The 22,917-nt window shown below is 38.8% G+C and overlaps 1 protein-coding gene and 1 long non-coding RNA gene across 2 annotated transcripts; one reads left to right on the forward strand and one right to left on the reverse strand.

Moving 5' to 3' along the window:
* Nucleotides 1-591: 591 nt before the first annotated feature.
* LOC143897478 (uncharacterized) lies at nt 592-4,921 on the forward strand. Its single transcript, XR_013256932.1, has 4 exons — nt 592-1,743; nt 2,213-2,248; nt 2,331-2,565; nt 3,298-4,921. It is a non-coding gene; the product is annotated as an uncharacterized LOC143897478 (long non-coding RNA).
* Nucleotides 4,922-8,583: 3,662 nt separating this feature from the next.
* On the reverse strand, nt 8,584-17,317 carry Eve (segmentation protein even-skipped). The gene is made up of 4 exons (XM_077406175.1): nt 17,006-17,317; nt 15,989-16,095; nt 13,495-13,793; nt 8,584-11,366 (listed from the first exon to the last, which is right to left on the reverse strand). The coding sequence occupies exons 2-4, from the start codon at nt 16,086-16,088 to the stop codon at nt 10,446-10,448; spliced, it is 1,320 nt and encodes a 439-aa protein (XP_077262301.1). The 5' UTR covers nt 16,089-16,095; nt 17,006-17,317; the 3' UTR covers nt 8,584-10,445.
* Nucleotides 17,318-22,917: the final 5,600 nt, after the last annotated feature.

The following is a 22,917-nucleotide window of genomic DNA, read 5'->3' on the forward strand; positions in this document are numbered from 1 at the left end:
CTCTATATGTGTATTGCGTTAAACGAAAAAAACTTGCTTGAATAAAGTCATTTATTGTATAGTTTGACAAAAGCAAGTTGAAATTCTTATAAGAACTTTATATAGATTGTTGCGTATATACGAGTAATGTATAAGTTTTGATTTGACACTTCTTTTTTCTGTGTACCTATCTCAAATTCCGAATGTCTTATTTTTTCTCGCAGACACGCGAAAACATTATGGCAAAGTGTTTAAAAGATTCGAATTAAAATGCGACGCGTATTGAGTGAGAATCGATATGGAAGGCCTTGAGAATGGAGAAAAAAATTTCCACGATTAACCGAGGGATTAATTTGTATCGGGATTTTCGCGCGCCAGGAAATTATCCGCGAATGAAGACTGGAAGCCGTGGAATAAAGCCGCGACTATACGGACTCATCCCATAAAGATGTAACACATCCCGAGTCAAAATTTAACCCTCCGAATACCCTGCGTTTACTCGAAATCCTTTGAAAGAGCATATGCCGCCGTACTGTGCACCCTGCTTATAACCTATTTGGACTCTACTTTCAGATTTTGTCATGAAAAGATCACTCCTGGGAACCTCCTCAAACTTCCTCTAACTATGATCGAACCTCCATTTAATCTCGTTACAATTCATGGCTTGTGCGATGACTTCACGTACCCTTCGTAGGCGTCCTAATGTTCCGCGCTCACTCCGCAGACTCTCCGTACGCGTCCTAATGTTCCGCGCTCACTTCGCAGACTCTCCGTACGCGTTTCATGTGTGCTCTCCGTTCACCCTCCCTACAATTCGACGTAGGCATCTATTCCCGTGAGCCTCCGTGTACCCTCTGTAGAACCTTCGAAATACTTTTTTCTAAAACTTCGATAGAGCCTCCGTACACTCTATTCCCGTAAGCCTCCGTGTATCCTCTGTAGAACCTATAATTGTCTATATGTTGCCGACCCATAAAAGTAAAACGTTCCCCAAAATATTAAGAGAGAAATTTATTCATCATCTGCAATAATATATGATAAATGGCGTGTCTCCGTGCCAAAAACAGGTCAGATTCCGCTATAAAAAAGATTACGTTGCAATGACAAGTTTGAACATTTAAGATAAAATTTTCAAAATTTCAACAAAATATAATGTTGTATAAGATCACTGAATATATAGACCTTTTATGTATTATTTAAATCATAGTAACACGGCAGGCAACTCGTTTTTATGTTTTATAATTGTATTTTATATCATATTTTACATTATGTGTCAATATACAATCATGTGTCAATAGATAAGTCAATCAAAAGAATGTGATTATATAAATGCCACTTATACCGACGAAGCACGCGGACGGTTATGATAAGAAAGAAAGACGCGGTAATTGTTTACACTTTACGCCGTTGAGCCGCTCTGCGCCCGTGCCGCGCGTGGCGCGGAAAAGTGCGTTTTGACAAATGATAACCGCCGCGCGCGGCACCATATAGCCCCAGCCAGCCCAGCGGTGTGTTGCTGTTGCTATACGTGCCCTTGCCAAGACCTCCAGTGATACCGGAATATTCGATCCTCGGGCGCCGGTGATGAGCTCTATCGCACGACACAGTCGCACGCCGTCACGTAAGAGAAACAGGAATTTTCTCAGAATAAATTGGTTCAGCTGCATGACGAACTTTTGGCTCGGGTCAGTTTTATTGTAGCTGGCCGGGCATTTTCACGCAGACTCGCTATATATGTCCTAAGAAAGGACATCGCAAGCTAAGGTAAGTGAAAGTTATATTAAGAATTGAGTGTCCCTCGGATACAATAGTGACAGCAAAATATTATACGCTACAACATTGTACAGATCGAATGGGTTTTCCAAACTTTAAAACACAGTTTTATTCCTTGTTAGATAGTGAAATCATTAAAATCGAAATCACATTATCATAATTGGTTAGGACACCCGCACAAATTGTTGGGGGTTCCAGGTTCGAATTCTGGCTGAGGTGATATTTTTTGCAATAATTTCTTTCTAATAATTTGATTTTGAATTTAATGATTTTACTATCTAACGAGAAATAAAACTGTGTTTTAAAGTTCGAAAAACCCATTCGGCGCGCAGTTACTGAGTTGGAAGATTTATACATCATGGCCAGTTGAGTCGATTAATAATTTTGTTACAGTAAGATAGAAACTTTGAAATTATGTAAAAATATAATACAATTGTTTGCCAACATTTTTTTGTTGCAGATTTCCGATTTCTATAAATCTCCCGGCAAAGACAAGGTAAATTGTTTGATAAATATTGATTTTTGCTATTGTTTTGTATATGTTATTATAAGATGATGTAATTTGAGCGTATTTTTAGGTAGAAATATATCCTGGAACGAACTTTTATTTTTATGAGGGCATCAAAGTGAATATTATGGATAAATCCAAAGTTTTGGACCAACAAACATCAGAGCTTGTCAATCACTGGCCTCTCCTCGTGCGGCATGCACTGATCGAGGTATATGGAAAGAATTTAGCCTTATTTTGTGCAAAAGGCAGCAAAAAGGATGGACGCCCGGGTATCGATGCCCAGTTTTATACAGCTCTTTACTGTGAGTATCTTTTGTGCACATACATGTTACAAAAAATGCTTATTTTCAACGATAAAAGTAGGGTTTAGAGGAAGACAAATAATGGTAAAATCAATTTTTCAAGATCATATGAAATTTATTGCCATTTCTTTTAAATAAAATCGTATGATTTTTCTTACATGATATACTTTCTCCAATTATTCTGCATATAAAAGTGTTAAGAAAAAATTACTACAAAATTAACCCTAATCCTTCCAACATAATTGTTGTAAAAAAATATTTAAATAAATAAGATTTCCAAATTTTCTTTACATTAATTTTTAGTCGAAGGTATAAAGATATAATAATTTTTGGGGAATTTTTCAAAGCTAGTATTAACATACTGAAAAAACGCGTGGGACTCAAAAGTGCATGGTTGGAGAAATTAAGTGCCGCAAAAAACGTTGGAGGGATTAGGGTTAATATCTACTTTACGAGGTATTTCATACTTTATTCTGGCATATTTTGACAATAAATATAAATATAAAAAAATATAAAATATCTCGTAAACTATTGATTTTTTGATAACTTTATTTAAATACTTTTATATGCAGAATAACTGGAGAAATTATATTATGTAAGAAAAATTATATGATTCCATTAAAAAAAATGGCGACAACTTTATGTGACTTTGAAAAATGGATTTTTTCAAAAATTGATTTTACCATTTTGTCTCTCTATATCCTACAACTTTTTTATGGAACATTTTTTTAGAAAATACTCTGGCACAATAAAGATCTTAAGGCCGCGGTGGAATCTGCAGTCGCGATGAACGACCTGGCGGTCATCGTGGATCTTCTGGGTATTTTTACATTAAAACCAGCGATGTGGAACTTGGACCTGTGCAATTTCTTATTGGGTTTCATCAGCGATCTCTTTCAGAGTAAATATGAGATGTATATAACTGTAGCTTGCGCGGCATTGAGAATTATTCTTCATAATTTCGCCCCAGTGATAAAGGTAATGATTGCTAGCGTGTTTACTTTCATTACTCGCAACAAAAAACTCGATTTGCGAGACGTGTCACGATGGAAGTTTGTATCAACAGTACGTTCAGAACGGATTGTTATCCAATCCGAATAATATATCGTTTAAAATTACTTTACTATTAATTCAGACATAAAACATATGTATTAAATTTTTTTTGTAATTCTTTCTGATGTATATGTAATTACCTTTTATATATAACTTAGACCCCTTATAATTAGTGTCCCTTACAATTGCGTTATATATTTACAATTTAAACATATAGCTTGAAAAACAAGAAATTAATTTTTAAGTATTATAAAAATATAAAATATTAGTGCTATACTTTCAAAGAATATTAATTTTACTTATATTAATATAGTTATATTAATGATATTTTCTCTCGTTCAAATACATTATTGAATGTATCTTATATTTATTTATACGCCTCATTAATTTATATTTCCCTTTTTTGTCATATATTTGCGATGTATGGAACCTATTCTCGGAGGTCACCGAGAATCCTTCTTAGACCCTAACATTTTGATATTAATTTCCCAGGTAGCAAGGTGACGTTTAAAGACGTCGTCATTTGACATTACTCTGCTATCTGGGTATCCTCACCTCGAGGCTGCGATATAGATATAAAAGGCTCGAATAATCGCGTACTAATAATGATTCATTGTTGTTGAAATTTAGTATTCGAGAAGTACTTATAGCCTGCGTTCGTTTATTCTTTATAATACACGTAACGTGTATTATAGATTTTATTTTCCCAATAGCTTCCAATGTGAATAAACGAACGCATAAGTACTTCTCGAATACTGAATTTCAACAACAATGAATCATTATTATTAGTACGCGCTTATTCGAGCCTTTTATATCTATATCGCAGCCACGAGGTGAGGATACCCAGGTAGCAGAGTGATGTCAAATGACGACGTCTTTAAACGTCATCTTGCTACCTAGGAAATTAATATCTACAAAATGTTAGGGTATAAGAAGGGTTCTCGGTGACCTTCGAGAATAGGTTCTACAGAGGGTACACGGAGGCTTACGGGAATAGAGTGTACGGAGGCTCTATCGAGGTTTTAGCAAAAACGTGCTGAGAGTCTAAGGAGGGTATTTCGAGGTTTTATCCAGCCATGCGACGTCGAATCTGCGAATTGTAGGGAGGGTGAACGGAGAGTCGCCAGACTTCGCGTAACCTCCGTAGACGTTAAATGGGTAAAAACTGCCATTTGAGAAGTGACCGGAGGCTCGGCGACATAGACAAATGCTTTGTTACGTGACCCTCCGTTCATTCCGTTCAAGGAGAGTGTGCGATCGCGATCTCGGGCGTTACGGAGGGTCTATTTTTTGACTCGGGATCGCCCGTAAAACAAACCGACGAGCTTCGCGCGCACACCGTTTCCTTCCTTCCTCCTAATAAAGGTCACACAGGGGGGTACGGGCACATGCTGTAAGGAGAAAGGGCCGAGCTATAGGTGAGTTAATTCCATCAAGGGAGACCTGATTCATTATCCAATATCGGATGTCGTAAATTCTCGGTGAAATAAATTATCGTACTGAACGCGTCATGCTGACCCCGCTCGCATTTTGAGAATTTCAAGAGTGCGGTCTTGTACACTTTCTATTCTTTAACCGATTCTTTTTCTTGAGCAATTTTTACGCAACCTTTCTTGAAAGTACAAGAGAATAATGTCTTTAAAAGTGAGAGAGGCTTTAATCTTTCTTTTGTATTTCGTTCCTCTATTTTCGCGAAAAGTATCTATTTACGACAAAAAGAATTTTTTTCGACCAAAGGTTGCCTCTGAAAAATCTGTCTTATAAATCAATCATTCATGAAAATGATCTACATCATGACCTTCGGTCAAAAGAAATTCTTTTTGTCGTAAATAGATACTTTTCGCGAAAATAGAGAAACGAAATACAAAAGAAAGATTAAAGCCTCTCTCGCGCACTCTTTTGAAGATTCTCTTGTACTTTTAAGAAAGGTTGTGTAAAAATTGCTCAATTGCCGTTTTAAACATATGTTAGTTGCATCTCCAATATCGTTTTCTCATGTAACAAGAATTTCAAAATTTTTATTACACGGTCGATTAATTTTTTTGAAAAGGGTGAGACACGCGCGAAATTCCGCGTTTGGCTCGCATGGATACTTCAACATAACGATATCGAGAGCGATTTGTCAACTTTAAATCTGCATTTTTTTGTTTATTTTTTTTCGTTTATTATATAATTTAATAGTTTATATAAATGTCGCGCCAACGAGATGGAAAATGGCGGAATGACGAGGAACGACTCTGAGAAATCTCGTTTGATTCAGGTTACCCATCGGTGAAATTGAAAAAAAAAATAATCGGTATTGTTACGTTTTACCTGGAAAGAAAAATAAAAAGAAAAATCAATCACAGCGGTGATCGAACAATGATGAGATGTTTTCGAAGTGTCAAAGTCCATACATTACTTCCATTATAATACACTTCACTTTCACGAATTTCTACGAATCCCAACAAATATTAGTTTGTATAATAGCAGCAGTTAAGAGCTGCTATATAAAAGAAGAATTACAGTTCCATTCGCTTTCTCTCATACTATACAATAATAGGACGTTCTTAAAAATTAGAATGGCGCAAGAACACGGCTCGACAGGACTCCTTTCTCGATTTCTGTAATAAGATACGCGTTAAGCGATCATCATTTGTCTACTTCGGGTATTAATCTACCTCGTCAGAGGAGATCCCATTATCCCTGCATGCCAAAATATTGTGTCAAGGACGCAAGGGGAGGTTTGATCACCCCGGTGGTCGGGTGGTTCGCAAGATGCATCGATTCGACGTGGCGCGGCGAGCCACGTGCGAGCGTTACGACCGCGACGCTGCGTCTCCTTATCTCCCTTGTATTGTATCTCGAATGAATCCACCGGGCCACCCAGCTCGAAGGGGCTGTCCTTCGAGCGTATGTTCGCGACTGTACAACAGAGAAGGAGAAAGAGAGAGCTTAAAGCGAGAGAGAGAGAGAGAGAGAGAGAGAGAGAGAGAGAGAGAGAGAGAGAGAGAGAGAGAGAGAGAGAGAGAGAGAGAGAGAGAGAAGGGTCGCGGGCTTATCGTTCGTCGACCGACCGAATTGCTTGCGTTGGGTGGCAGCCAATACGGCGACTCTCGTCAGCGATATCATCGCTTCTCGGTCCTTCCATCCACGAGCGCTGGGCTCTTGCCATTGATCGGCCATTTGCCATTCGCCGCCCATGAGAACATTCATTTATTTCGCATTCGCTAACCGTATACTAACTTACTTTCGCACCGACTACAAAAGAATCGCGCCGCGGCGCCGCGTGCCCTATATATAATGTCGCATCACGCTCTTTTCGCTTCTTTATTTAACGCGCACACGACGCATATTGCGTTCTCATCGTGTTTTAACAAGTTCACGGTTTCGTGCTGATGATCAATGCGAGTCGCTTCTCTCGAGACGTATAAAGAAATAGCGTACAGAAATAATTCCATCAAAATAAAAACGTTTCTACTTTTGAAAATGCAGCGATCAACGTTCGCTCAGCTTGAAATAACTGTGCGATATCGTGCGGGCGCGAGACGGAATCGTCTGCTCGCCTCCCTCACAGTCGCGAGAGAGAAGGAGACAGAGAGCGGCGCGCTCCGAAATCGTTTCTCCGGAGATGAGGGAGAGTACCTCCTCCTTATTTACGGCGAAGCGCGATAATAGCGCGGATGATGGGGCCCCCGTCCCGAAGCGAGATATACCGAACGTAGCCATGGCAACCGCTGCCGTGGCCATATTGGTCCATGGCCAGCTATCGATAATAGGAAAGATAAGAGGCAGCCCCCGGGCATCCGGGATATTTTATTGTCGGCAAAATGGCGTCCCGGAGTCTCCCGCTTTACGCGAACTGTCCCGTACGCGGGGTGAATCCGTCGGATCGTTTTTGCAAACTGCCCGCTGACGTGGTATTAACGGAAGGAATACGGAGAATTTAATTATCTCCCGACACTAATATCCTTTGACTGTATATCGCTGTGTGCCGCGAAGGAAGGGTAAAGACGAATTAGAAATGTTATTTCGATAGCAAGTGTCTTAACACATCGCGGACGGATGACGAGAATATCGCATCTTTTATTTATCATCATCAAGAACAGTTATTACTCACAGTCAGTAACTGTGTGAACAAACTAAAGTAAAATATTTTAAAAATATTTAACGCAAGAAAAATAGTTACTGGATGCAATAATTAGTAATAAAATGTTTATATACTCAGCAATGTGTTAATACGCTTGGCATGTAAACTAACAATAAGTAAACTTTAAGATGTCTTGTATAAAAAATTCTTCTTACATAAACACATATACGTCATGAAATATTTGTAGTATATTAACGATATTAAAATCCGTATTACATTTAAAACTTACGTTCAATTGCCGAACAATAACAATAATAATGTTAATTATAATCGGTGAAAGATTTTGACGAGTCATAATATAAATGGAATAAATGCAACATTATATGTAGCTTATAAAAATCAAAATACAGAAAATAATTATAAATGTTTATTAATTCATTGTATATTGCGATTTACAATTTATATAAATGAGATATTTCGTTGTTTACTGCGAAAATATATCGCGCAGATATTTAGTCACTCGAAGGAAAATAGCTCGAAATGATAGAGAGAACAAAACTGTAAATTATATTAATAATTTGTAAGCGACGGCTGTTTATCAAAATAAATATTTTTGCGCGAATTATCTGAAATCAAAGATAGTAGAATAAAAGATATAAGTTATACTTACGTGTATGATCATGGAGCCGTTCCATGATGTCTCTTTTATTCAGCTTTTATTTAGACCTTATTCGTTGTGTCAAAGCTACTACGTATAAAATAGTGGAATACAGTCATGTAACGTCATTTTCAGGATTTTTAATTAATATTAATGAGATCTCGCGAATGCGGAACTGATCGATCTGAGGTGTCGCGCGTTCAATTAAGAAATATATATACATATATTATTTCGTGTATTTTAATTTTTATTCGATTTTCAACTACATAACGTTTCTTACATCAATAATTCGTTAAAAACTCTTCGCCGATCATAATAACGATATTTTACACGAACGTACAAAGTACTTCTAGTCGCGTATAAAAGTAAACAATTAAAATGAAGTCAAGGAATTAATAGAATCGCTTTCCATCGTTTTGCGTCCAATCGCTTCACTTTGCCACATTCCGAAAGTTCCAACTTGGGTTATTCATTCCCTCTCGGGGAAGGATTACTTGCGCAGTAATAAGATATCGGTGACAACACTGTTACGTATTTCGTGGCAAAGTGCAGAAGTTGTGAAACAACAGAAGATTGTTCAGCGCACGTTGCTGAATAGGGTGCTCGTCGGAAGCTCGTCACTCTTACCGTTTCTCAGAAAGGATAAGTGCCAGATCAGCAATCTTTGATATAATTGTTTGGTATAATAAATTTCATATAATAGTAGAATAATATAATATATTTTAAACCATAAAGTATAAAATTGTATTAAAAGATAATAATAATAAGGCAATATTCTTGCGCATTTGTGTCTCGATGTCGGCCGAGATTCACGATATTACGTATTTTTTACAACTTACAATATTATTCAACGCATAAAAAATGATTGAGAAACGAAACTATATATATAAATATACGTATGAAAAATAAAACTTATAACCTACTTTCGTACTATTATAATAGTGCTAATAACAAAAAAAAATGGAAGAAAAGGGAAATGAATATTATATATAGGTATATGTACAAATATACATATAATAATATTAAGCGTATGTTTAATGAAATTAGTTATCATGGAAATTTATGATGAGAAGCTTTATATTATACATATTTACTTACGATATATACTCACGTCCGCGCATGTATACGTATATATACTGTAAGTAAATACAAGAAAATGTATAAAGGCATACTTTATAAACATGCACTTATTTATACATATGTTCAACTGAGCAAGAAATATCTAATGAAATTTTGCTCGATGTTGCCCTATTATATCATAAATATATTAAAATACGTATTTATATACAATATTCATTTGTTCTCTTTTCTTCATTTCCCTTCTCGCGACTTCTCTTTCTTTAAATTTTTTTTGTATTTTTTTAAGTCGAAATTCTTCTCGTACTATCTACTTGTCCCAACAATGTTCTGAAAAATTTCTGATCTGGCACGTGTTTTTCATACAGCACACACACATAACAACATTCATCCCATTATATTGTAATAAATTTACAAATCTATATCTTCAGATAGGGATCGATCTGTCTTTGCAAAAGATAAATTAATGGATGTATCGTGTACATACAGCACCCTGCATTACATCATATCACGGTACTTTACAGGAGTGACGCGAGGACTCGATTGTGCAGGCGTGCAAATCCGGGATCGTGGAAATGTACGCGCAGTCGGAGAAGACACGAGCTATTTGAAGCTCATGACACGGCGTGAATCTCAGAACAAAACCCACTGTGTGAACCGCCACATTGGCTACCTAGCGCAACGCGCTCTCTCTAATAATCATCCAAATTCCTAATTATCCCCAATTATCAAGAAACATTAAACCGTCATTAAGAAGGCTGAATGTATTCGCGTGAATAAAAAAATAATCTTGAACGCGTGTTGTATGTACAAGTGTATGTACATCCCCACGTGCGTAATATATGCACAAAGAATAGCTGTGTGATGTATAACGTAACATAAGGGATGGATATTTGGGGGAAGCGCGTATTTTGCATATCTACATATATACAAATACATATATATACATATATTAATTATTATGTGCAGTTATCGCGCCAATCGTGGTCGTCGCAAAAAATGTTTTATATTTGTTCAATTATTTTATATCGTACCGTTTCGACCCCTTTTGTCTTCCGTGTCGTTCTTGTACGGCTGAAACAACTTGGGCTGCGATGCCTGCGATGCTTGCGATTGCTGCGGCTGTTGCTGCTCCTGCTCAAGCTTGTTCAGTGACGACGAGGGCGGCGACGAGGATGTCCCCGACGTCGAGGCAATTGCCACGGGATTGTACGAGGTGCTCGTATTGTTCTCGAAGGGAATTACCGTCATCGGTACACTCATACCGTTCACTCTCAGCGGCTGCGGCTGCTCGCTGCTGCTGATCGTGGATCTGTTTGCCTGCGGCATCAGGGGCGACGTCACGGTCACGGGCACGTTCACGCGGTGATGCGAGTGGTGCGGATACGTAGGCGACTGTAGACGCGTCGTGGCGTAATCGCACTCGCCGGAGGAGTCAGAGTTGACCGGGCTGATTGCAATTTCCTCCAGCAATGGCTGCCGGCATGGCGGCAAAGAGCTATAAGGAGGCGTCGGGAGATTGCTCATCGTGGAGAAGGTGGAGGACCCGGAGACGGGCATATTCAGCATGTGCAGGGACGACATCGGCTGGTGCGGATACAGCAGGGGCGGATACGGATTCGTGCGTGGGTGCGGCCGATGGAGCGAGGCGACCGGGCCAGTCTGCTGGTGGTACGCCTGCAACCGGGCGTAATAGTGCGCGGTGGCGGCCGAGAATGACGTCGGCGAGGGGGCCAAGTGTGTCGTCGCCGATATATTCGCCGGTAAATTCGCCGGTAGATTCGCCGGTAGATTCGTTATATTCGGTAGATTCGCCGCGGAGACGGGCTGACAGAACGGAGCGAATATCGCCGCTATGTTTGGGTCCGCGTACGCTACGTGAAAGGGCCAGGTCAGGGACATCCGCTGCCTCTTGTCCTTCATGCGTCGGTTTTGAAACCACACCTGCAACAAAGACGATTAGATCGATTAGACATGATAATCACGATTAATTGCTTTTTTTTAAATTAGAACTCGCAGATCATCAAGACGAAACTTTTTTATAAAAATATACGTATGTGATATTAGAATATGTATATACCTAAACAAGTTTATAACGATAGAATGCGACAAGTACAGAAATATAAAGGTAGAATCTCTGTCTGGCGGATTAGTTCGATAATTTCAGAGTGAATTCAACGAACGATGGATCTCGGTCGTTAAAAGTTTCCTCTCGATAACTCGCAAGAAAATAATCGACGGCCTCCGCTGTCCGTTTAGCTCTTTATTCGACGTTTATATGGGAACCGATCGAGTTCTCCTTCCGCTCGATAACGAATATTAGAGTATAAAAAACTGCTGCTGGTTTTACCGAACGAGAGTTGGCGCTTGTATTTCTATTAGATAAGCGCTCGGACACACGTAGATTCACGAATGTAGGGAATTCTCGGAGGCGGCGAACGATTATACCGGTAATTCGTGCGGGACGTTTGCCGTCGTTTAACACCTCTCCGCTGTTCCCTCCTCACCCCGTTGCCCCGTTGCCGTTTTACGACCCCGCTAACCGAGGCGAGTGCGAGCGCTGCCGCGAGACGAGAAATTAAGAGATCCATTAAAGTCCGAGGTGGGCCGCGAGGCAGTCGCTAATTGAGCCGTTTAACACTTTCGCCCGACCGGTCACCCCTCGATCAGGGCCGTGACTAAACCGACGGTCCCCGTTGAAACGTTAATACGTGGCCACGGTACCTATACATTTATACGTAAAGAGAAAAGTCCTCGTTTCCGATCCGCCACGACGAGATCTCCGTTAGATCTGACGTTACGACACTGCCGCGGGACACGCGAGAAGAAGGATCAAAGGCCGTGAATCGCGACTGATGTTGAATCGCTCTCGAGGCTATAATCGCCGATCAAATATGGCCGCAGCTGGCCGCGGCAAGAAACAACCACCGGGAGCTCTCCGGCGGGCCCGCGCGAACAAAAACGCCACTAATTGCATCTATTAAAGCCGGCCGGCTTTAGAGGCCCCCTGTCTTCGCGGACGCGACGGACGCGACGGACGCGACGGCCGTGAGAAATCAAATCGAGATACACGCGGAATAATATTATTCAAATAACCCCGTGTAAAGGAGACGAAGCTGAAAAAGGAGAAAGTGATACTGCAATAATAAGAAGATAGATAACTGCAAGAAAGAAAATGTATAAAGTGCGTCTTTTAGCCGCATAAGCGTACTTGCTGTTAATAATCGTTAAATGATCGAAGGATTTTCTTAATAATCCCTCGCGAATTTAGACACGAAAGCGCTAATGGAAAATGTTATTGCACCGGCCACGGATGAAGTCACTGTTTATCGAATCTCGTGCGAGTAAACGTTTGCTCATTCCCGATCAGCTCACGCCGATCGATCACAATGTTCAATCTAAAGTTTATTATTTAATAGACGAGATTTTAATAGAAGGCTGAAAGCTGGCTCACAAACGCAAACATTCAGTAAGATTCTCACCAATTTTGCACGAACAAAGCACAATTTTTTTTAATGTTTCTGATAAATTAATTTTTATTATATTTTAAAACAGACATTTAAAAACTAAAGTCGTTGGTTAGAAAAACAGTTATCAACGCAGTTTCCTCTTACACATTTCTTCATTCGCTTATAATATTTTTTTAAATAATCTAATATATATTGCAGATATAATGTAAAAAAATATATTACATTTATTACAACGTTAACAATTCCGCGGCGTCATCTGTATAACAATCTATCGTTATTATTTGCAGTTTTTTTTATCGAAAGTGGAAAAACTGTTACGTGGATGCAGGTCTTTTAAAAATCAGCAATTGGTTGAATATCTATACTTTTACTAATTATTACAAAACTACTGAACTTAACAGAATGTATAAGATGACTTATTCTCTGACTATCTACGTTAATCGTTGCCTAAACCACCAATTCTAGAGTATTTAGAAGAAAGAATATTATAACTGCGAAATCTTTAATGCGTGACTTATTAAGAGAACTTTCCAGGGGAGTATATTTCTTTAGGGAAACTTGTACAAAAATATTTGTATATTTTTCTTGTCAAAGAAACCTACCTTAATTGTAGACTCCGGCAAATTAAGTTGCGCAGCCAACTCGCATCTTCTCGGTCGAGAGACATAATTTTCACGGGCAAATTCTCTCTCTAACCGATTCAGTTGATCTCTCGTAAAAGCGGTTCTGTATCTCCTGACGTTAGGATCCATGGGGGGAATTGGCAGTTGCTGTTGCTGCTGTTGAGGCTGTTGAGACTGCTGAGGTTGTTGAGACTGTTGAGGCTGTTGCTGCTGTTGTTGCTGAGATTGTTGAGGTTGTTGCCGGTGCGTAATGCCACGCGAGGTTGACGGCTGCGAATCTGCATGAAATAATGATGAACATTATCTTCCCCACCCTATCGAATCACTTCGGAAAGAATATATGTTAAAAAAAAAAAAAAGATTAAATTTGAAGGGCTCAGAACATCTTTTTGCATTATAAAATTATTTCACGCGGTTAATTCGCGCACCGGCGGACGATTTTGTACCCTTCGGCGATAAACTTGGAATGTGAGCGCGAATTTATTCTTGACTCCCGTTTCAGCTTCCAATCTAAATATTTTTAATTTTCAAGTGGGCAGGATTTCGAGAAAATTCTATACAATTCAAAGTTAGCCGAAGTTGTATAAAGCCGTGCAAACCGTCCGAAGCTTCGCTTCTTTAAGGGGTATAAGGCGACGTAACAAGACAGTGTTCGTTACCCCAGGCGACTTTCTTTGTTCTTTAGTGACTAGTTTACGAGCATTTACTAGTTACACAGCTTCTAACTATAAGATAATTTATTAATATAACACCGTGCAGCGCCAATCGATCCTTGTTTTATTATCGCCCATGTAGACAAACAGTAGCACGGCACTTTGAAACATAAGTGCCGCAAGTGTCAAAGCTACCGCGTTACAAATTTCCCGTAAAGAAAAATAGATTGCAATATTGTTAACTCGACAAGGGTCTTAGATTCTATCAAAAGTTCTGACTGCAGGTAAGCATAGAAACGGACGATGAAAAGACTAGAGAACTATTGGGGATCCACACTTCCGATCGATTTCTCTTTGGTTTTTTGGCGATTATGTAATTTTCGCACGATTTTCCTCTATTATTGGTTGGCGAAATACGATATTACGTGACGGTAATGATGCAAATCACATAAAAGCCATCGGTTATATCTCGAATGTGTGCAGATAGGACAACATGACAATAAAGGGAAACGAGAATACAATCATTTCTCGGCGTCAATTCTCACGTTTTCAATTCCGAGCACAAAAGAAGGTCACTTTCACGCGGTTGCGGTGATAATTAATCGAATTAGTCACGTTTTCGAACCGACACTTGTTACAACTGCCGCCCGTCCCTCTATACTTCTCACAGGTATAAAGATACATCAAGCCTCACTAGGTGTCATGAATGCCTTCCGAATTAAACGTTGCACGAGACTCCACATTATTTCTTTAAAATTGTCTATAGTAACACACACGTATCGTGAAGCGAAACTTGGATTCTTCAAACATTTTCCGAAATTGAATTTTCTATACAACTGTTATATATATATTATTACACATGTGTTTTATAAATCGAAAAAGAGACAAGAGTGTGTAAAAATAAAATTAATTAAGTTACGATTATACCAAATAATCGATAAATTATATAACAAAAATCACTTTTATCGCAGTCTTTCGCTCGTAATATTGCAGGACTAAAAATGGAAATGATTTTTCATTTAGATATATTTGAAGCACAAAGAAAACGCTTAATAAGACAAATAACTTGATGTTTCGGTTCCACTGAGCGTTCCAGGTATTTTCAGGTAGTCCAATTATCTAGCCCTCCACAAATTTTTTCAAGTTGCTAACTTTCGAAGATTTCACTTACCGGTTAAGGTTTTCAAGTATAACTAACTTTATTTCGACTCAGGTAGTAATATTTATAAGGTGTTTTGTGTGTAAAAGATCAGAGCTTCGCTACGTCTTTCCGGTCCAAATGACCCTCCGGTCATAAATACATCTTTACTTCCAGCAAAAACAATCACTGTACGGTTCATTGGGGGGCTACTATAAATTTTCTTTTCAAATCCTGGGTGCCAAATCCGAGCACGTTAACGTTTAACGATGACCTAAAGATCGAAAACGACGAAAACTAGTTCCTTTCGACATTTTATTTACGTGAATATGCACGGCGAATTACTGCTAGTAATATTAGGATAGACACTAATCGAAAGAATAGATATTAATATTTCGTGTTTCGTGCATTTAATGTTAACTATCTCTTTCTCTCTCTCATACATACGGAATGTCTCGTAAGTCCAGCATAGGGAAGCAATAAAAAAAGGCAAAACTTTTTACTTACACAACTGATTCATTATATCTATTACTCAATACGCAGCAATTAACTTAATTTCTTTCTGTCAAGAAGCGGTCGATTAATGATGCTAGCGGTAATGGCATTACACACGTCAATTATTCCTTATAACGACGGACTTGCGAGACATTTCAGTAGAAACGTATAAACGTATGAAACTTACCGATATCGGCGCGCGAGCTACGCGACGTGTTCATTTGGTCGACGACAATATTTTCTTCCTCCGAATTCTCGTCCGGGTCCTCGTCGTAGTGATTCCTCATCTCGTCGCTTTACAACAATCGAAACACGTGCGTATATTAATCACTTTGCCATATGTCATACCGCACACGCAGCATGCACGCGTGTAACACACGTGGTCGCGGAAGCATTCGAAGGTCCGCGTGCTTGGTATCGCTATCAGAGCGAACCCTCCGAGTGTAAAATCGATGCCGGCGCGACGATATAAAATTTCAATTACGAGATTGATCGGTTTCTAATTTCAAACATTTTCGTTTAACGACTTAACGCGCGGATCTTGGAAACGTTGTGAACGCGAAGAGAAGCGCGTGACACGCTTATATAAATATATATATAAACTGTAATGTTATTGTATTTGCAAAGTATGTGTTAAAAGGTTTAGTACGATATTTAGCTAGCAGACACGAGCGTTCTGATGCTCTCGCGATCATGTATCTACATTGCACATTCCCGGAGGAAAAACAGCAGCGCACCCGTATGTGATTTAATTTTTAATAACTTTTTTAAGTTTCATGATTTTCCGAATTTGACAAATCACGTCAAAATGATATAAAGCATATATATCAAAGGTGATTTAGTTTTATTTTCTCGTCCCAAAATAAATTTCTGAATAAACCGACGGCGCTTAAGCCTCTTGTCGAAAATTGCAGCAGCTGCGAAGAAGGAGCCACAAAGTCACGTGCAATCCGTTGAAAAATATTGACAATTGTATAACGAAAGGGAATGACGCGATATCGTCGGCACGTGAGCACTTGTCATTTCGAACTTATATCTCGCGACGGGACAAGTTACTCGCAAAGTGTCACATTGGAAATTATTCCAGAGAAATTTCGAGTGTAATCGCGAGACTTAAGAAAGAAACCTCGGTTAAACGATTCGCGATCTCGTCGACGTGAAAATTAAAACGCGAATGTCACGGGGATCAAAGGTGGTAACTTACACGTGCTTTTGTCTTCTCTTATCTGGTATAGTTTCTGATACCGCGCCACTTGGAACGTAATCGCACACCTCGCGGTTTTTCTCCGAGAAACGTGTAAAGAAAAAAAAAGAAAAAAAACAGACGTTTACCGATCACAACATGAGTGCGACGGGTCTTCTCTCTATTTTCGCGCGAGCTCCGTTCAGCACCGCGAAACCACGTGAAGTGTTTGAACTATGATCGTAGAGTGTTGAATAGTAGTCGCTCTGTATACGCATATAGCCATCCACCTCCAGCCACCAGTGTGGGGAGCTCTGCGAATGGAGGGGACGATTCCGCCTCTTGAACTGAGAGGTGGAGTCGGTAGCTCGGCATCATAGGCGTATAGTGAAGCTGTCTTCTGGTCTCTGGTGGGGAAAGCAGGATCGGCTTTACCTTCCTCGCAGACTTGGAGGCGTCGATTTTGGCAATGTAGTGACAAACATTTCTTTGAAAATCTCAGAGATCAGCGTGTAAAGTGGCAAACACGATTTTACACACCAAAGCTGATCTCTACGATTATACCGTACTTAACGTTTGCTTTTACAATTAAACGATATATTGTACGCAACGTGTTAGTGTATGTAAAACAATTTTGCATTAACAATATATTATCTATATGAAAAGAATTTGTTATAGAGGATTCGTTTTAGGTAAAATTAAAATTATTTACCTAATATAAGAATTACGGAAAATTGTAGGAGTGTTATTTATACATTATTAGCATTTTCTACTGGAAAAATTAATACAACATTGATACACACTGAGTGCGTTTAGTTTTGTCTAAATTAAATATTCAATAATTGAATTCTAAATTACCTACTGTAATTACTTTTTGTCAATACTCTGCATCTTCAATTTTTATTTAATAGTTAATGTTTATTTAATAGTTTAGCCCACGGTGTGTGTATAATAGCATCTTTTTTGTTTCAAAAAGTGATTTATCTTTTATTTAGTTTTGTTTTATTAAATTTAAATTTAGGTAGGTATAGCAATTAAACAAAGAAGAAAGAACAAAAATATTATGGTGAGTTTTCCAGTGTTGGCAATATTAAAAGTATAAAGTGTCCTTCTTGAACAATGTCCCATGTCGACGTCCTTTTGTTTAATATTAGTATGATTATAACGCATTTATATTATACAAAACGTTAACGTTATAAACGCACTAATATTGAACAAAAATATCGAATCTTATTTCAAATGTTTCGTGTCGTCTCAATAGTATATATATATATCTACAATAGCACGTTTTGCGATTGACCGTTTAACGGGACTTATATATTGTTTAAATTTAAAAGAAAAACTGAAAAAAAAACGGCTTGGTGAAAGAGATGTAAATGGCATTGGTAAATGGCATTCATATACCAATGACGTAAATGCGGTTCAAGCATTGAAAAGCTTCCTCTTCAGACCCTTTCTCTGAACAGTATCGTAAAAGTATCACAATAAATTTGAAAGTTTCAAGGTTGCTGCCAGCGATAATTCTTCATTATGAAAATGCGATGTATAACTTCAAGATGTTCCGCAAAAAGATTTCATGAAAATCACGTTTTCGGTTTTGTGTCAATCACTAATATATATTTCGCTTATATTTGTTACAACGACATACCTCAAAAATTGTCATTTTTTAACTGTTTACAAAAGAAGGGTGAAAATTCAATATACTGAATAAAGAGCTAATATATTATAGCTAAATATTTTTGTTCCTCTACAATCAGTTATTGCACCAAAATCGCATTTAAAAGTATATATTAATTACCAAATTTTAATTATTCGAAACATTCAAACTTATTTTTTGGGAAATTTTGTTTTCTGAGTCATGTCATTGTTGTACACGGAAAGAACGGTTTTGCTGAAGTATCTAAAAATTTAGCTAGATCTGAAAATGATTTTATTTCACCATCAAAATAATCATAGCAGGTCACTGAAGTATGATGATAATGCTGTAAAAAATTTTAACCTAGGTAGCAATCAGTTTGAGTGTGCTACATAATTATATTTTGACGATCCAACAAAATCATTTTTAGATCTGTATTAGATCTAGCTAAATTTTTATAGATACTTCAGCAAAACCGTTTTTTCCGTGTAGCAAATGAGCGATATGTATACAACGATCTAACATCGCAATTATTACGTTGTAATATTTTTTTCAATAATTTTTCGAAACTTTACTGCAGTGTGACGCAAATGCTGCTAGCGTTATTACAATTTGTTGCAGGGATTTTCATCGTGAGATTTCATAATTCCACGTCACAGCAATATCGCATTACTATTTATCACGTTACAGCGTTGCTATAGAAGATTTTGTGTGTAAAATTTTACATACCAGCATGGTTTTACAATGATAGTCATTGGCACGCGGAAGAAGTACGTGCGATTGGATGTATTTAATTAATTCCGTATCTACATCTATCTAGCCGCCAGCGTGGTAAAAAGTTTAAAATTCCAACTGTGAGCTATTTGTGTGCAGGCACAATCATATAAAATCAAGGGAAACTTTTCTTTTATATATTTAACGAAGGGATTTTCTTTTATTTTAGAAGCCCATCAATAGCGGATCATATAAGATGATCTTTCTGTTACATGACTATTTTTTTAAACAACTTTTAGATGGCTTTTGTCACATTATCTGGGCCATTGCCATTGCCATTGCCATTGCCATTGCTTCTCATGCTTTTTCCTCTCAAAAGCGCGAACAATATATCGTAAAAAATTGCTCTATTTAAAAAGTGTCTACGAATTGGACTCTCATGACATTTTCTTTTTTATGGATCGCAATACCGACCTTTTATTATTTCTTTCTTCGATTGTTCTTTTTTCCTACTGAGTACCGTTTCATGCGTCTGTGTCGTAAAGTATATCCGGTCTTCAATGAAAACATTTTTTGAACCGAAATTGGAGCATTTTTTTCGAGAAAGAATTTACGACTAACGGTAACTTAAAAAATCTAGCTGCCATGCTCATTCGTCGTGCATATACGCAAGCTTGACACATCCAAGGCAAAACTTTAAAAAATTATCTAATTAATCTTTCTTCCGCTGCATTTCTTTTACGCTCATATATTTTGAATTTTAACATTTCTTTTTTGTAAAAGAGAAAGTTTCAGCCAAGATCGTCTCCTCGCTCGATCACCGATATCGATAGATATTTAATCAATTCCGCAACATTCCGCCCCAGATCTCGCGCTCGGACCTATACCCCTATCTAGTTACGTCAGTGCACGCGCGGTTGCGCGTAGGAAGGGCGGCAGAGGGATGAAGAGGGTTGGAGGGACAAGAGATAATTGGCGCGAACAGCTTGGCCAGATGCGGTCGCGATCATGCCGCTGATTAAACGGTTTGATTAAGCGACTAATTTACTCGCATGCACGCGATGTAACGTTACTTTATGCGAAATCTATAGCCCGTCCGCGATCTGCCGTACGTTTCGCGCTGGCCCGCAAATCACAGCGACGGCGAAATCACGACGAGATATCAAACGGGATATCAACGGGCCTCCGTTTTCCGGAAAACGAAGAGAATATAACGAGAAGTAACGAGTTTTGGTTCTACATTTGTTATAGAATTATTTCTTTGTTATTTAACTAATTTATCGCTGTTTAATTATAAATTTGTTTATTATTAATTTACTCATGCTCTTTTAATTTTCTACAATTATCACTTCTTCATTATTATATGGCGTATTTAATAGGTTTTAGTTTTTAAGGGTTCCGTCAATCAATGCTATATTTGAATTTTCTTTCGCAACGTTTGTCGCAACACTAGTCGAAGAGCGCTATTGTTTGTTACGACCGAAATATACCTATTTGTTATTTATGTTAGGAAGGAAAGAAAAACCTTTAACTTCCAGAAAAGTTTACGGCTAATTGCACAATTGGAAAAGAATTCACGCAAGACGTTACATCAACAGATGTTTCCTTTAGGTAAACTCGCCGGACACGTCGGAAAAACTCGGAATTTGGTCATTTATTCCGTGGTTTTTAGAAAATGAATGAATGGCTATCTATATAGTTTTATTGCCTTGAACATTAGGTCTGTTCGTTTTAGTTGAACTTGATGCACGGTTCATCTTTTCTCTTTTTCTTTTCACGTTGGAGAGAAAAAGAAAAAAGATTAACTGTACAAGAAAGAAGTTCAGCGCTAAAACGAACAGGCCTATTATGATGCTCGTGAATGGTTATTGCCGTGACTGTGAGGAAAATAATCTATGGACTCTCGTAAAAGAACCATATATACAGTAGGTATATGCGTTCAAAAATGTCCTCCTGACAAGTTGGATCTTCCAATCGTGAAACTCACTGAGTAAGAATGGAGAAGGGGAGCAATTATTAATTAATTTTTGTATATTTTGCTGAAGATGGCTCAATATCCCGAGCCGAAACGTTCGAATATATACACTGTTTAATAAATCAGTGAATTGGATCTTTTACGCACCGATAACTGCGTCTGACAGCTCTCATAGCCATCCTTTATCAGTTTTTTATGTCCTTATTATTATTGAGTCCGAAGTCGTAAACGTCTCCATGAAAATCTTCCAGGCATGCAATACTCTCCGATCGGCTGCCTCGTTCGCGCGCTAATTTCCATGAGCGAATTTACGGTTTCGAGATAGAGCCGCAATAGGGGATGTGCGATTAATTCGACACGCGCGACGTGGCGCGCGATTAAGCCAATTATCGGCGAATATCCGGAAATTAGCGTATCGATGCGCGGCGTGCGACGGGGAGGAGTTTATTGGAACGCGGTTTTATGGATATATTCTGACGGCAGTCGCACCGGGGCTGCGAATCGTGTAAATAGCGTGCGAAATCGATGTGACCAATTATACAGAGCCTTTTAACGATAAATATTCTCGAATTAGAGGCATTATTGGCGTTCAGCGTAGCAGGATCGTTTAGCGCGGCTTTGTCGCGCCCCAGAATCGGCCGCTATACGTTTTTCAGTCCGAGCTAAAATTGTTCACCGAGATTGTAGCAGAACGCGATGAAATTTAACAAAATTTCTCCGGAAGCGAAAGGATGATTCTCGCCGGTCTAAGATCATCGTAGGGCGTACGACAAGAGGAGAAAATTGGTAAATACGGTCGTCATGTGGATATACTTGAAAGGAGACTCGTTGAGAGAAGACGCTGGTTCTCTTATCTCGGTCTCTTACGACTCGACAGATACTCGAGAGGGTCTTCCCCGTCGTTGCGTTGGCTCGACGAGTTCACGGGTCCGGTGTGCGGCGCGGGAATCGCTTCCCATCCGCACGGGATGTAAATTCGTGCAATGCGAGACCCGTGCGTGTCGTAAAGCTATACGTATATAGCCGGCCATTGTTGTCGCGTCGATATTTTTAGGGCCGCATTAGCGTGCGTGCCACCGTGCGTCGAGCCGGTCCACCACCGCGTTCGCTCATCGCCGCGCCGTCGTCGTCGAGAGCGGCGAGATGAAAGGCCCCGTCGTCCTCTATATTGCCGTCTTCCCGTTCCGAGGGATGGCCTCGAGTCGACTCTCGTTCACGAACGCCGGTTCCGGTCCCGAACATCGCGAATTACGATATATTATATCTTTAAAAAAGGTGACAATATGCATCATTCTATGCTGTAGCGTAACATCGCATCGAAAGAATCTTATTATACTTTCCGCATCGAGAGATATTCGAATGCACTCAAATCCAGTCGAATCTTCATAATTTTCATTCTCTGCGATTTTGACCTGCTTCTTCACGATTTGAATCAAGTCGATTTGAATTGTGAAAAATATATTCGAGGGAAGAATCTTTGTCTCGAGATTTTATTAATTATTAATAATGCTATTATAATTGCTGGCTGAAGAATAAGGACTCAGCGAAGTCCGAAACATTTCGAATAATGCGTGTCTATAGTTGACAATAAATTATAATTTAAGTTAT

The sequence above is a fragment of the Temnothorax americanus genome, unplaced genomic scaffold, assembly GCF_048541705.1.
Source record: "Temnothorax americanus isolate GAGA-0224 unplaced genomic scaffold, ASM4854170v1 Scaffold20, whole genome shotgun sequence".
NCBI classification, from domain to species: Eukaryota; Metazoa; Arthropoda; class Insecta; order Hymenoptera; family Formicidae; genus Temnothorax; species Temnothorax americanus.